Raw genomic sequence first — 16,938 nt, 5'->3', positions numbered from 1 at the left:
TCATGTTATTATTATTATAATTTTTTTTTACCTCAGGTAAAACTCTAGCTTTGCTAAGGTAACAGTGTACATAAATTTTAGTTACATTGTACATGAAAGCATAATCTAAATGGGTGTTACAGAATATGGATACATTAATAAATAGAATGTTTGAACTATTAATCATCTGTTTGTGTGAAAAAAGCATTCTACTTTACAGCGGTCATATATGGGCTAACGCCAAAGCATAATGTACATCTGACAAATAGCATCCAACATTTGATATAGCATCATACTGTACATCTGGTGAAAAAATGCATCCAACATTTCCTTTTTTTTACGCACTAGCCAGCTCTTTCCTATACTATTACATCTACCAACCAGGGAGGGCGAAGGCTACCACATGGTTTCTTTGAGACATCAGAAGACTGTGATGCAGCCAGTGCATCTTTTTAGACTGCTCATTCTACAGTATGTTACGGAAGAAGCTCTCTCTCTCTCTCTCTCTCTCAGATGGAAGTGCTAAATTTGCTATGTTCTGCACACATGAGCTCACAGATGCTCATGATTGGATATTATTCCACTGTAAAAAAAAAAAAATGCTGGTAAAACAACTTGGGTGGCAAATATAGAAGTGTAAAGTTGATCATAAAACACTACTATACTATAATATCTTAATGTTGTATGAAATAACCTGTAACTCTTTACATGTGCTCATTTGGCTGATGCGGAATACGACGAAGTTAAAGGTTAAGGGTTTGCCCAACCATGACAGCTTGGAGGCTCTGGGATTAGAGCATGTGGCTTTCTGATCTGTAATGCAAAGCCTTAAATGCTGAGCCGCCACAACTACAACTGAAATAGCTCGCACAGATTTAACCACTTCTACCACAGATTTAACTCCAATGAAAGTCTGCATCAGTTTGGATCATTACAAGCTAGTTGAGTTAATTGTGGAGGCTCGGGAGGAAGGTTGTTATCTCTCAAACCCCAAATGCATTAAACTTGATTGGGTCTTTGAGCAACTAATACGTTTGGTTGATCTAGTCTCCTGAATCAACCAAACGCACTGGCTTATGGGTTATTTTATGTTATATAAGACATTACGGTTCTTTATTGTATAAGTTCTACTGATTTTTTTTACAGCACACAGTGATATACAGTATAGCATATATAATGTAGACAGTAGAAAGCGAGAGAGAAAGAGAGAGAGACAGAATTCACCATCACTCCTTCCCAGAGAGCACAACCAACTTTTCTCCCTTGTTCTCCTGACCCCAGACACCTGTCATAAGATCATACCGTGCACTCCTGCCTTTTGTGAATATGACAGACCACTCTGATGAACTAGCTTATATTAGAAGTGTTTACTGATATTTAATTATGCAGCGTCTGGCTAGCTGCTAAGTTTTCTGCAAAGTTACCGTAAAAGTTCAGTTGATGCTGTATTTTAGCCTATAATGCAGAAAAATAAATGGACTAAAATATGTCTCTCTCTCATTCTCTCTCTTCTTTCATATTTTATGTCTCTCTTTTTTATTCTGTGTCTGCTGTTTCTCTCTCCAGTTCAGCCCATGTCTCTCGTGTGTATCACGTGCATATCTGCTGGACTCTAAACAAGTTATTGGTCAACTTTTAAGGAGCCATCACTAATCTACTAATTAGGGCTAAATAGAAGCGAGTTCTGCCCTTAATAAGACTCTTTTTGTTGCACAGCAACCACCCCCAACCCCCCTGCACACACATACACACATATTATTGCTGTGATATTTTAATTGGAGTCACAAAAAGGTCCACATAAAAAAAGGATTAGCATTTCCTGGTAAAACTAGCCTTAGACATCTGTCTTATTACTTAAGAGCAGTTCTACTTTTAGGAACACGTAATCCACTTAAATGACATAAATGTGCATTCACTGTATGATGGATGGGGGAATTTCCTACTGATCAAACTGCTCAAAATATGAGCGTTGGGTTACTGCCTAATCTGTGTTACAATAATTAACGTTTATTTACTTGTAAAGATAGTGAGTTGAAATTCTTTTCCTGGCTAGGGATTTGACTGAATGTAAAAGGTCTGAGTGCACTACCAGGAACTAATAAAAGTGTGTTTTATTCACCAGGGATAAAAACACCTCTCTCATACAGGAGTGTGATGTCTTACTACTTTCACCTCTGACTGCAAACCATATCAGCAGTCCGAATGCCATGACAGACATACTGATATGGTTTGGAGTCAAAGGTGAAAGTAGTTTTAAATTCTTACTGGTACAGTATGTAGCTGGAAGGTGAGGAGAATAAACCATGGAGGTGGTGCGCAGTTCTGTAAATCTTGTAAGGTTCTCTTTATGTCTTCACTTTTTCCAATTTATACCCCCTCAGCTTACTAATTCAATTCAATTGAATTTTATTTGTATAGCGCTTTAAACAGTTGACATTGTCACAAAGCAGCTTTATACAATCAAAAGAATTATTTAAGTTTGTATGAAATGTGAATGTGTATGAATTAAATAATAAGATTGTCCCAAATGAGCAAACTGAGGACGATGGCAACAGTGCCAAGGAAAAACTCCCTAAGATGGCAGTAGGAAGAAACCTTGAGAGGAACCAAACTCAACAGGGAACCCATCCTCATTTAGGGAGGTTCTAAGAGTTCTAAGAGAACTAAGAGTTCTGGGGTTGAATCGCAACTATCAGTACCTATATAGTACCACTAATGAATCTTTTAGTAATACACAGAACCAAAATGTAAAAGTCTCCTTTCACCCAGTATATACAGTATATCTTATGCTAATCTATAAAGATGAACCAAAATACCTGAATGCAATTAAATAATGTGGCAGCCATCTTGGTCCCTCATCATTAATCCTTGAAGCCTAAGCGCTATTGAACGGAATCCCCATTTACCAGTAAAGTATAACTCTAAAGTGAATAAAGCTAAATATCAGCTCCGAAAGATACAATTTCTTGTTCTCTAAAAGGTAGCATTTTATACCTCTTGTAAATGTGTTTGCATTTGAATAAAATATAGAGAGAGTCACAACAGCTTTTTGTGAAATGCAGTTCTAGGTCTTAGGCATTTTCATCTATTGATCAACATGAGATTTTTAGGGATCATCTACAGTAAGCATTTCATAAGCGTCTTTGATAACTGACAGAGTGAAAACCGTTCTTTGTACTGCACTCAGACTTTTAGAGGGGTCAGGCTAGCGGCTAACCTAGTTAATGATCTCTGTGAACTTTCCATCGAAGGAGGTCATGTTGTCTGTAGTGAGTGGCCTCTCAACTAATTGCAGTCTGCTCAAGTGAGTGAGGAGAACTGAAGCGGATGCTCACATGACCAGCCAGAAAGAACCTTGCCTTTTCATGCTGAAGAACCTTTCCTCCTAATATATATAGACAATCATTTTGGAAACTTTATAATAATTCAGACGTCGACGTGCTTTAAAGTGACAATTGCCAGTGTTTGCACATATAGTAACAAGCTTAGGAAACTTTACAGTATAACTAAACTACTTAACAGATCAACTCCAACTCAAATGTCTTTACCAAACAAGTGCATATCAATTATAATTGTTAAACTTTTAAATAAACAATTTAAAGCAAATTTTAACAAGTTATATTATGCAACTATCCATGTGTCTTGCTGATTCTCATACCTGAGCGCAGCTGTTTGATTCGCCCATTGCTGCCGTTGATGTCGACAGGGAGAAAGTCTTTAAACCAGAAGATTTCAGGATCAGGGTTCCCACTTGCCGCACAAAGAATTGTGGCTGTGCGAGTCCTCTCCACCACTTTTAACTGAGGTCCCATGTCTATAGTCGGGAAACCAAGGGGGATCTGGTCCTCTGCAAATACACACATGGTGTTAGCAGTCTGTCTGGACTAATCATTTTCTTAATCCTTAAAAACAGACAACACCTGTTGAAGTGTCTATACATTTTTGGTCTTCTCTGTATTTGATATTATAAGTTTACTTGAAAAAAAAAAACACAAGTCCATTGATCATAAGCATCATTATCATGGAAAAAGTAACTAAAGTAACTAAGTAACTAAATTGGCTTTGTTTTTGCTTGCACAGGTTAAAGGTTAGTTAAACAGGTAAGTTAGCTTAGTAAAGCAAACACTTTGTGTGTTTGTACTTGTGTGCATGTGCGAGCGAGTGTGTGTGTATGCAAAAAGCAAACAGAAGCAATCTCAAGGTGTGCTATCAGTCTCTCCCTGACAGCTGATAGTGTGGGAAAGACTGGCCGGGTGTAAATAGAGCTCAGTGAGTACAGAACTTAAGAATTTATGCCTCGGTAGTGTGTTTAACACTAAAACGCACCATATACAGTACACCAATGAACGTGTGTTTATGGCTAAAATAGAACTGAAGATGGTAAATATCCTAGTATGTTGATGTCAGCACCTGATTGCTAGTTTCGTCTTTACCGATATAATATTTGTATTTAAACAAAACAAAAAAGGAAACAGAAAAAAAAGAATCTTACGTTTCTGAGTCTCTAGACTTGATTTAAAAATCTGTGCAAATTCTAAATACTGTACAGTATGTCAAGAACAATGAGAAAAATATCACAGATGAGAGGATCCACAAACTGATAATAGAACACAGAACCTATACAAGTTATTTATTCACTGGAGTCGGTGTAAAAAGGGAATTAGTTACAGTAATTAAGGGAAGTCTGTGAAACGTAACTCACACTAATGGTCTTGTACATACATAATGTACATTTTTATAGCTTGTCGGTCTGAAGACGGCTGTGCCGAATTGGGCTTTTCTCTCGGTCTTTTTCTTTTCATCTGTTCAGACACATTAACCCTTTCCTCCATGATATGAGTATGTGTAGAGATGCTGATGCAATCGCTGTTCTGTGCTGTACTGTATGTATGTCTTTGTGATCTCAGTGAAATGGCACGGTAATGATGTAATAGCATTTGCTGGGTGGCGCTCACGCCAGGTGTGCATAGAGACTGGGTGTTAGCATGTAACCTGAGGGTACTGTTACACACTGCTTCAATAAACTGTCCGCTTCTCACACTTCACCATTGTCTCGGTTCTAAAGCCGAGTGTGGGAGACGCCGGGACACCCTCAATAAATGGCTTAAGGTAGGTAGGGAGGAACCTCTGCGGACACAATGAAACCAGAGGAACTGGAAGACCCTAATCTGTTTTAGTTTGAACCTACACACACACACACACACACACACAGAGTGACGCACACACACACACACAGAGTGACGCACAAAGAGAGATTTGTGCAGTAAGAATGACACACACACACACACACACACACACACACACACACACGTAGGGAATGGAGTTAATACCGCATCAACACCAGCCATTGTGAAGAACTGCATTACTCTTCCTAAGTGTGTGTGTGTGTGTGTGTGTGTGTGTGTGTGTGTGGTCTTATTATAATACATGGATCACAGTTTCACAAACATGGCTGCCTTTCAAAGGCTTCTAAGCTTTAACACGATGTTTCTAAAACACTATGGGAACAGTTGTTCTGTTAAATATTCAGGAGGAGCTGAAAGATATATCTACATCATTAAAAAGAAAACAAACAAACAATAAATAAATAAATAAATTGGCCTGTCCATTGGTATCCTTTTTTTCCCTTTTCTCAAGCTTTTTTTTAAGCTGCCCTTCATGATAGCTGCATAGTGGGAGAAATCAAACTCCTCCAGAACTTACCATCTGGAACAGTCAAGAGAATCATTTAAAATATATTTATGTATTTATTTTATAGTTAAATATTGACCTATTAGTTTTATTAAATTAGTGCATTATGCAATTGATTCAACAAGGAGTGTTTAAGTCAGACTGTGTCATGAACACAAGAACACAGTTATGAGATCCCAGTATTTCATTCGTGCTTGGATGCCATCAAGGTGGAAAGTTTTCTCAGTCGTCTAAAACTCTGGCCTCCCAGGAACTCCTTTGATTGTCAGGACTGTAAGTGGATGTGGCAATAACTCCTAGCCGAGTTCCTGTAATGAGCAAGTGGTGCTGGTGAAAGATTGTATGTCCGGTCCCCGCAGACAGATGTGTCTCTTCCACAAGTTGGTGGCAATTTCTATCAGTTGATATTAAAGGATCAGGCATTCCATTTGTTGAATGTTCATGCGAACGACTGCAGTCGATTCTTTAAAACATTTGCAATGTTGATATTTTTTTTAGTGCAGCCAAGAATCTCATCACCATACAGTGCTTAAAGTCTTCTGTAAATGTCAATCAGTTTTACAAGCAATTTCATTTTAAGTCCCAGTTTGACTTAAATGACCCTCGAATATTGTAAAGTACTTCAGTTTGAGTGTACATACCTTTAAGGCCATGGTATTCATTTTGCATTTATCACATCATCATACTGTAATATTTACACCAGTTTTAGCTAGACTGATTTCCCCACTGATTTAACACTAACATTACCTTTTGCAATTACTAAATTAGCCAGTCCAGCACACTCATGTTTTTAAATAACTAATTATATTTTATTGCATTTAATTGTTTTGTAAATATAACATCCGAACGTGACTAGTTGATATCTGGTAGTTTAATTAATGTAATTTGTACAACAGTCCAAAATCCACATTAATGCATGGCTTTAAAAATACACATATCATTAAGAACACAAAGCAGAAATAGAAAACATGCTGGAGAAAAATGAGGAAAACAGACAGTTCATAAATGCACTATGCAATTATGAATGCATGCATGTTTTCCCAAATAGGATCTAGAAAATACAACATTCATGCTTTATTATGCAATCTAGGATGTCAAGATACCAATATATGAATTATATGTAAAAAACTGGTTGCAATATATTGTAATGTACGGTGATGTACACTAAATTAGGGAATGGAATTTAAAAGTACTGTACAGTATGTGTCATGTCCATGTCAGGCTCATGCGCTAATTTATTACCGTGAAAAAAATTCACTTTTCACAAATGTAAAACAAAGTCTTACATGAAGAAAAACAGCAACACACTGCCGGTAACCAAAAGATTTGTCGCCTGTCTGTATGTTCATATAATCATCTACAGTTCAAATGCTCAACATGACCACTACAGGTGCTCTAATTCTGCTAAAATGCTGGCCTTTAAATGTTAACACACTCATGTCATTTCGTAAATGCTGTATCTCAGTAGACATAACTACTGGAAAAGAAGAACGCAAAGAACAATTAATTTGAATTGAAATGGCCCTAGTAGAGAAAAAGATGAGGCCTTTTCTTCTGTATAACAAAAATATACACACATGTTCATGTGTGTGTGTGTGTGTGTTTATGTGTCTGTGAGTGTGTGTGTGTTTTCCCCCAGTCATTTAAGTATCAAACTGTTTCCAAATAGCCATTGCTGCCCAACATGCAAAGAACCACACTCCTTAAAAGTACACACTGAGACAGTTTAATACATAGGTCCTGTGTGAATTACTAAACACCAGAGAAAGCGATATATCGAGGAAGCCTTTATGGCTTGATTTCTGTGTGAAAGGTGCCACAGAGAGAGAAAGAGAGATAGAGAACATAAATGGGGCAAAGAAACAGACAGAAAGAGAAAATGAAGGACATGTTATCTGAATCTCTACTCACGGCTCTGCCTTTGGACAACTTGGGTATCTATTGCTAGGTGAGCCATATCTTAAACTTTACAATTCCATTATAAACTTTATAAAAACATGTTTTTGGGAAGTTAATAGCTTTTCAGACAAACTAGATATCCGAGAACCCCCGAAACCTCACTGAACATAACACAGATAAGTGTTACTGCCCATCGGGGTCTGATATACAGTATAAATGCAGCATGTACAGTACTGTATGCTCGTGGCTATTTCTGATTAACATTTTCATAGCATCTGGATTTATCAGTCATGGTGTAGATGGAGGTGCTTCTGTACTTTTTTCCCCCATGTTTTCTACTTATAAGTTTTTGTTGATTTCTGGACATGTTTTTGCTGTTTGATGGGCACATGGTTTCACGGTGGCTTAGTGGTTAGCACTGTGACCTCGCATCTTCAGAGTTAAAGGTTTAACCCTCGCCTCTAGTCTGTGTACAGTACGTGAAGTTTGCATGATCTGCCCATTCTTGGTGGGTTTTACTCTAGGGACTCTGGTTTCCTTCCACAAGTCCAAAGACATGTAGATAAGGCTAACAGGTGTAAGTAAATGGCTTGTACTGTATTGTATGAGTCTGCTTATGATCCCTGCCAGTGCCCTTTGGATAGCCCCATGTCTCCCACGACCCTGTTCAGGATAAACGATATAGAGAATGAGTGAGTGGACACATGTTTTGGCAATTTTGTGGACACATGTTTTTGTGGACTTAAGTTATTCAGTACAGGTCTTAAAAATGAAATTTGGGTGACATTACAGCACATATGTGTGCTTTCCCTCTGTAATCAGATCTGGACAGATGACGGGCCTAAAAAATGTCCTCAGGGAACATTAACTAATGGAAAAGAACAACTGTTCACATGCATTTTGGGAAATTTGCTGATAACAGCACACGGTCTCCATTAGCTAATAGTCACAAAGCTAAGACAAACCTGTTAGCACGGGATTAGCAAGCGTTTTACTGAAATGTGACAGACGGTGTTCTTGAAATTGGGTATTTACGCTCTTTCCCTACACTATAATCTGTTTCTTTATGTCTCAGCGAACAAGAGACGGAAGAAGCAGACGTGAAGGTGACACCGATATGGCATGTCAGCCACCTTTCCGAATGCTACAGAGAAAAGAGCAGAGTGTGGGAGGACTCACGCTTCGCTTCTGCTGGGAATGAAACACAGCGCTCCTGCTGTCAGGTCATAACGTTGCCTTACCTGAACACACTTTCTCACTTACTTACAGTGCTGAGTTTCTGGCTACTGGGATAAATACAAAGTGACAGTTTGCATCTGCCTGCTTTTATGCAAATGGAAAAAGTTGTGTACAATAAACCTGTATGGATAAACAGAAGATGTAATAAAGGCAGATTGAAAGAGACTGTCTTGAAGAAGTGATGCTGTAGACAACGTCAGTTACAGTCTCTCTTCAAATGCATGTGTTGCTCTTTTACATTTTTATTTACTTTCGACAGCATTGTTGTGTGAGCCTTATACATATGTGTATTGGACATTATGGCTTGCATAAAAGAGTTGAGTAATACATTCAGGTGTCAGCTCTGTGGGGAGCTGTCGACTAGGGGTGGTGATAGAAATAACAATGAGGCAGATGGTAAAGAATGCATTCTAAATGCACTCTGTTAGACTGAAGAATACACCATATGGCCAAATGTATGTGGACACCTAATATTCATAACTTTGATGATCCTTCCTCAAACTGTTGCCATAAATTAGAACAAACACAATAGTCTAAGATGTGTTGATGCATTACTTTTATATTCCCCTTTACTGAAACCAAACGGCCCAAATATGTTCAAGCTTAATAAATCTAGGGTATGCAAAGTGAGCTCCCCAAGTACATGGTTGGCCGAGGCTGGAGTGGAAGATGCTGGGTGGCCTGCACAGAGCCCTGACCTCATCTCAACAATGACCCAAACCCCTAAGACTTCCCTTAAAAGGATCTGAATGATTTAATGGAAATGTGCAGCCTTTTAGATGATTGTTACCTTTGAACAAAATGACTAGTCATCTCCTAATTTAATAAGTCTAATGAGTTTTTACTTGGTTATGTCCGATTAGATCACCACACGATTACTGGGCACTTACTTTGTTGTCATTGTGTCTGGTGGGGTGGAATAAACTTCTTTAAACACAAAATTCTCTGACCGTGACATAAACACTCTGATAACTTGATGCAAGCATGCCATAAATGTCGTAACCACTTCAAAAACATAATGTGAACTTATGGTTAGGGTAACCCTAATCCTAACCATATGGTCTTCTACAACATGGCATGGACTTATCCTAGTCATAGCACAAGCCTGAAGAGGTCGTTGTGAGAACTCTATCCAATCTTTCCTGTCTGCGCTATTCTTGTAGGTTCGTTACACTGATAACTGGTCAATGCTGTTGTTTGTGCTTCTCTATTTTGTTCTTCCTACATCTCGTTTTAATTACCTTCTCACCAGCCTTTTCGTTTTCGTTTTTGACGTCCAAAAAGTTCGACATCAAGGGAGACATCACTGTGTCCATAGCGGTTTGTACTGCGTTCCTGCCAAGTTGTACAGGTTTGTACTGCATTCAATTCAATTTAATTCAATTCAATTCAATTTTATTTATATAACGCTTTTAACAATGGTCATTGTCACAAAGCAGCTTCACAAAAATTTAAGAATTCACACATTTTTTTTGTATATGTAGTAAACATGGATGAGTGTGATGTGGGACTTAAGACTGTTATCAGTTTAAACACTTGTTTTAAGCTTTTGATGTTTTTGTTTTAAAATATTTGCAACCTTTTCCATCACATGTGTGTGTGCCAACTACTACTTGTGGATTCTCACTCACTCATCTTCTATACTGCTTTATCCTGTATTCAGGGTCACGGGGATCTAGAGCCTATCCCAGGAGGGCATGAGGCAGGGTACACCCTGGACAGGGTGCAAATCCATGGCAGGGCACGAACACATGCAGTACGTACACTCACACACTGCAGGCAATTTGGGAACGCCAGTTAGCCTAACCTCCATATCTTTGGACTGTGGGAGGAAACCAGAGTACCTGGAGGAAACCCACCAAGCACAGGTCTGATAAACCCACCAAGCACAAAGTCTGATAACACAAGTCATCCTCTGATTGCATGCTGAACTGATGTTTTTTTTAAAATACTGGTTAACTAGTAAAATTAACAAGTGTTAATTCTAGACGATACTTACAAACACAGATCATGTGCCTAACTTCTTAACTGAACACTCAGCAGAAAAGTAATTGGTGGAAACACACAACTATTCGATTTTGTTTGATGGCTTGGAGGAAAGCTAGTTACAGTTAGCAAGCGAGTATTTAGTGAAGTGTGCGATGAGGTGTGATGAGCTCAGCTTGTTCACTGCTATTAGACATACAGTGAAAGGACAAGTTATTAGGTATATGGTCCTGTAGTCTAAAACACTTCAAGTACAAACTGCAACCGCTGACACTTTCTCAGTCTCCTCTGGTGCGAGTCAATGTTTTTAATCGGCTCGATGAACTGATCTGATGAGCTTTTAGTGACTTCCAGAGCCAAGAGTCAAAACACACACACTCGCACACTGTCAGGTGCAGTTTTACACTCCATCTAACCCACAAAAGTGGAAGAATTCCCTCTAATAGATCCTTAAACACCCCAGGCTGATTACTCATAGACATAGACATACACACACAATGACAGTTGACTGAAGACTTCAACAGATACAACATCTACAGCTGAAGAGTTTCCCATGCGGCCTGCGGCAGCCGGTGTGTGTTGCATGTGCTAGGATTCACGTTGCATTCTCACGAGCTTTATACACACACAGTGTTTAGACATGTACATGTTCATGCTCTGAAAGATGATGCCATGTTCATCCAAAGCCTGACCTCATTCCAAAGAGAAAGCGCTGGCGAAGTAGAAGGCGAGACAAATTGCATGTCGAGTACTCTACTCACGCTACATGACCGCATGGAAAGTTCTTCATGAGTTCACACTTTCTTTCCTCACTTTTATTCTCATTAGGAATGAAGCTCCTTGGTAAACGACACACATCCCTTAATGTATTAATGATTAACGAAGGTATAGGCGTGACAAATGATCAGAAAGAGAGAAGTACACTACACACTGCTCGAGCTGCATTAAGCACTTGAAAAAAGAAACAACTTGATACATCTGCACTCTGCTTTTAGTTTTCCTTCCTCCCGGGTACACCCTGACCCGCAATGCCCTGAAGGAGAACCGCTTCCCATCCGTGTAAACAGTGAACAATTAACATGGCTAAAGAGAAAAGAAGAAACTGATCAGGGATTAACAAATAGTTCACATACTTGGTGAAACTTCAGAGCCACAAACTGTGCACAAACACAAGTAGGATTAGTCTTCATGTTTCCTCAGCTAAGCCTCAAATCACATTATGTGGCAGTGTTTATCATGTGGCAATCTAGATCAAACGTTGGTATAGAATGGACTTGTCAATGGGGTTTTTCACATAAGAGAGAGAGACTTGTAAAAACCAAAATGGCAAAAAAGTAAAGTGGAGAAATGCACCCCACCAAATTTTTTGTTGCAAATTACATAAGGCCCATATGTAATCAGGTCATGTAAAACAGACCGTTTTTGTTGTTGCTACAATCAGCATGAGGATCATTATTCTATCAGGGACATTCTTCTACACAGTGGTGGCATTAATGAGTGGGGTTGCATTTCTTTTAGCTTTGGTTCAAAATTCATTGTTCAAACATCTCTTTAGTTAAAAAGGTTTTTCTTCTACCACAGCACATCACTGCAAAGTACCAAGAAAAGAAAAAAGGAGAGACGTTCATGGTAAGAGAGTGAAATAGACAGATAGATGAATAAAATAAAACAGCAATTAGTATAATCAGCTTTCAAAAAGTAAAGGAACTCAGTGATCCATAGGTCAAAAGCTTGTGGACACTTCACTGATCACAGGCATATGTGCTTTTTAAATAACCCTTTATGTAAAGTACTGTCCAAAAGTCAGTACTCGGGTCACCCTGCAATTTTTTTTTATATTTTGCTTCCAAAGAGCCAGACTTTTAAAAAAATTGTTAAATGAAGTTTTTATTGTAGATTTCAGGAGTAGTTCTCCAGACTTCCTTAAGGACTTTTGCTGGTTTTGGCTTTCAATTTCAGTGCTGTCTCTGTACCTGACCAGTTTCAGAGGAATATTATTTATTTGTTAAGAAACACAGTGACCTGTACTGTAAATCATTCAATAATAAAAACCATCTAACTTAAGGCATGAAGGCTGGTGATTAAGGGTACTGGTGTTGCTGAATGCTGAGTAGTTGAAACAGACGAGAGGGGAAATGAGCCTGCTGAGGTTGCTTTGAATTTTACTGTGCAGTCTGGCAAAGTAAAACTTTTTTTTTTTTTCATTTAATCTACACTATTTAATTTTATTTAATATGAAGAAATGATAGGTGGCTCAAGACATTTGCCTACTCCTCTGACATCTGACTACTCCTCTAAGATGGCTTTATGCTAGATTTTGGTGCATGACTGTGGGGATTTGTTCATTCACCCACAACAGCATTCGTGAGGTCAGGCAGTGATGTCAGGTGAAGTGACCTGGGATGAACCCGGCATTACAATTCATCCCAGTAATGTTCAGTGGGGTTGAGGTCAGGGCTCTATGCAGGTCATCCGAGTTGTTTTACTGCAACTTTGTCCAATCAAGACTTTATAGCACTTGCTTTGTGCACAGGAGCATGGTCATACTGGCATCTGTTTGGGCTTGTTAGTTCCAATAAAGGAAAACTGTAAAGCCACAGCAAACAAACACATCCTATCCAATATTGTGCTTCCAGCTTTATGACAATAGTTTAGGGAAATCCTACTGTTGCCATAAAGCTGGAGGCACAATATTGGACAGGATGTGTTTGTTTGCTGTAGCTTTACAGTTTCCCTTTATTGGATGTACGTGCTGTACAATATGGTCATAGTGGTGGTCATGTGTTCACATACTTTTAACCATGTGGTGTATTTCAAGTTATTTTATATACAAATTAGTTTGTTCTTGTACGTTATTGTGTAACAAACTATCCCTTGACTTTGTATGTAATCTTATGTGACTCCGATGCTCATAATGAAGACCCAAAACACTCGGTGATGTCTGAGTTTACAGCATGGAGCTGTGGTGGAGTAATAATTTAGCATCTCACAATGTCCCAAGAGAGGACGGCTTTACTTTCAAGTCTGTTTTCTTTTACTGTTTTGCCTTCTATCATCTCAGGGAGCATTTCCTTTACACTTTGGCCTCTGGCTTTTTGAAAGAGTAATCTCATCTGCACTTGACTGTCTGCTAAGCTGCTGGGTGACCAAAACTACTGTTTGAAACAACTTTATACTACTTAACTACTGTTTAAAACAACTATATGTACTAATTACACACACACACACACACACATATATATATATATATATATATATATATATATATATATATATATATATTTGTATGTGAGCAAAACATAATGATAGAATGACAGTTATGGAGCATAAAATAAAACAAAATGCGTGCAAAAGAAAACCTGAGAGACAGACAGAGCGAAAGACGGAAAATATGCACTTGTGTGTGTGTGTGTCTTTCTGTGTGTATGTGTGTGTGTAAGTGTGTCCACAATAAAAGTGGCCTTATCATTTCTGACAGCACATCTGCGATCACACAGTAAACGACCTTCTTTCCTCATAAAGCACAAATGGACAGAACAATGCTATCAGATACAGACAGCTTTATATCCCTAATGTCTTAGAGAACATGGAGTTTTGCACCAAAGCTAAGCTAATGCAGTAAACAAATCTAAAAAAAAAAAAAGGCAAGCGATTAAGCAGCCATGTTGAGTCACATCACCCATAACTCAACACTACACAGATGGGTTCTGGATATGCTTTCATTAATAGTGTAATTACTAGATTATTTACCTTTGTTTCCAAAAAAATAACAAAAGTGCTGAGTCACTTTTCCAGTAGACTACAGTAGCACTAAGCACACTGTTAAGCTAACCCTAAATATAATACAGGCATGCTACAATTAGCATTTGGTAGCAGATACAGTAAACAATAGGCATAAAATACTGCTTTTCATATTACTACAGTGGTACCTCAGCATATGACGCCTTCAAAATTTTCAATTTAAGAACCGAAATTTAGCAAGAAATTTGCCTCGGTTGCGGAGCATTTACAGCTTGTGAGCGACCGAACCGAGCCAAACCCGAACACCGGCTAAGTTGTGTGTATGTCCAGGAGCCATTCAAAACATCTTTGCGGAAGTAAAAGGACAGGCAAGCTTTCATAAAGACATAGCACCATGGGTCTCAAGATATTAAAGATGGTAGAAGGAAGATTTTTAAAGCGAAATCATACCGTAAATTAAGGTTAAGTGAGGTTTAATGTCTATTTATTTCATATTTTAATTAATTACATTTCTGAAAATTTTTGATTGCAAATATATGATAATAGTGTTGGAAATTGGCAATATTGGAAATATTTTGGGTGGCAGAAACAGATTATCTGCATTTACAGTACATTAGTTACATATTTTTTCTCGATACAAAATTTTGCCCTAAGAACTTGCCTCCAGAACGGATTAAATTCATATCCCAAGGTACCACTGTATACTACTACATCTTGCTACAAGTGCCATTTTGTGTATGTGTGTGTATGTGTGTGCGTGCGTGCGTGTGTGTGTGTGTGTGTGCGTGTCTGAATAGAGACAGACAGGCTCCTCCCGTAGAGCAGCTCAGTGTCAGTGAATGAGAGACGCCTGCGGTGTTGTGTGCTCATTCAAGTAACACAATCTCTGCGTCTGTAACCAGGTAACAACATAAACACACCCACATACAAACATGCACACAAACACACCATCGCATATAGGACACGACAGCGAGACATGTCCTCGAAACAATAAAGCTTGACAGATTCATACACTTCACATACACAAGCATGTGTACAGGTGAGGGAACACTATATGAGGACTTACTCCAGGCAGAATGGTTGTAATTCTACCTGCGTGGGGAATTTCCATGGTCTGTCATTTGAGTGTAGACAAATAATGCTTCTCCAGTACATAACTTAAACATTAACCCTCGTGTCGGAGGGATTTATTTTTAATTTCCTATAAGATTTATTATACATTAGATGTGGCGGCACAATCATTAAGATTTAATTAGATTTTAAACAAGTGTCCATGTTTACTTTGTTGTCCATGTTTTTGCCCTTGGTGGTGTTTTTCTTGGCCTATGGTTCATGTGTTGACATCTAATTGTAAGACTGGTATAAAATGATTGTGTTACAACTCATGTTGGGTTACATTGCCCAGGCTGAGTGATGTGCGCACAATAAAACTATCTCCGCTTGTTGAACCCTGCCTCTGAGTCTCCTGATTCCGTTGTCATCTAATTACCTGGTCATATCCAGAAGGATTTACAACAATTTCGGTGACTCTGACAGGACAGTGATGGTCTCCGTCAGCTGTGACAACTGATCCAGGCAATCCAGTTACCTCACCTGCCTGAGTTCTGGTGACACCAGTCCCTAGAGGTCCTGCTCGTGACAGCAAAGCTGAGCTCCCAAGTAATTTCCTCATTAAAAGGATTGGCCAAATGTCCTCACATTTGCAAAACACTTTCATAATCTTATCATTATGGAGACTGTTGATCATCATAAAGTAATGAAACCATATCAGTCACTTACAACCTTCATCATATGTGACCCTGCACACCAAATCAGAACTCAAGTTGCATTTTGGGTGATTTGAGTTATACATCCCTATAACGGTTCCTGAGATACGGCCAGTGCAAATTTTCTTGTAAGTGGGCCTCCCGAAACTCTGTTGAAATCCTATTTTTATATTATTGAAATAAAGACTTAATGATAATGATGTAATAAGAAAGAGGAACCTCAGACTAATTTTGACACCAGGAATTCCCTCTTACCCCTAAAAACCTCTTTAACAGCAACGTGCTTTTCAGTTTTTTTTTCACAACTGAAGTAAACAGCTTGGACATTCCTCAGTAAAGTATTTTATAGCATTGTAAAACTTTCTCAAAGATCAGGATTTTTGCTAAAATTGAAGATTTGATACATTTCACCCACCGCACTCAACTAGCTATAGCACTATACTGACATGTGCAACTCAATACCTGACTTGAAATGACACATATGACTTCTCATTAGCTTTATAAATCTACTTTTGTTTTCATATAATCACACAAATAAACAGAATCCTGTGTGTGACCCTCTAGCACTGTTCTCACCTTTATACTCGTACCTGCTCCGGCCGTTCCAGTATATTCCTAAATGTAACTGTCTCACTCT

General features: G+C 38.5%; 1 protein-coding gene across 4 annotated transcripts in view; it reads right to left on the bottom strand.

The window, feature by feature from the left end:
- The window catches only part of ptprfa (protein tyrosine phosphatase receptor type Fa), a 244,962-nt gene that overhangs the window by 97,212 nt on the left and 130,812 nt on the right, over nucleotides 1-16,938 (bottom strand). For all 4 annotated transcript variants that reach the window (XM_053499332.1, XM_053499336.1, XM_053499333.1 and 1 more), the window contains exon 5: nucleotides 3,638-3,826. In XM_053499332.1, coding sequence (XP_053355307.1) covers nucleotides 3,638-3,826 — 189 coding nt within the window. The remainder of the gene's footprint in view (nucleotides 1-3,637; nucleotides 3,827-16,938) is intronic.

Source organism: Clarias gariepinus, chromosome 6, assembly GCF_024256425.1.
Source record: "Clarias gariepinus isolate MV-2021 ecotype Netherlands chromosome 6, CGAR_prim_01v2, whole genome shotgun sequence".
In the NCBI taxonomy this organism is placed as follows: domain Eukaryota; kingdom Metazoa; phylum Chordata; class Actinopteri; order Siluriformes; family Clariidae; genus Clarias; species Clarias gariepinus.
Note: the sequence above shows the minus strand (reverse complement) of the source record. Positions and strands in the feature narration are given on the sequence as shown.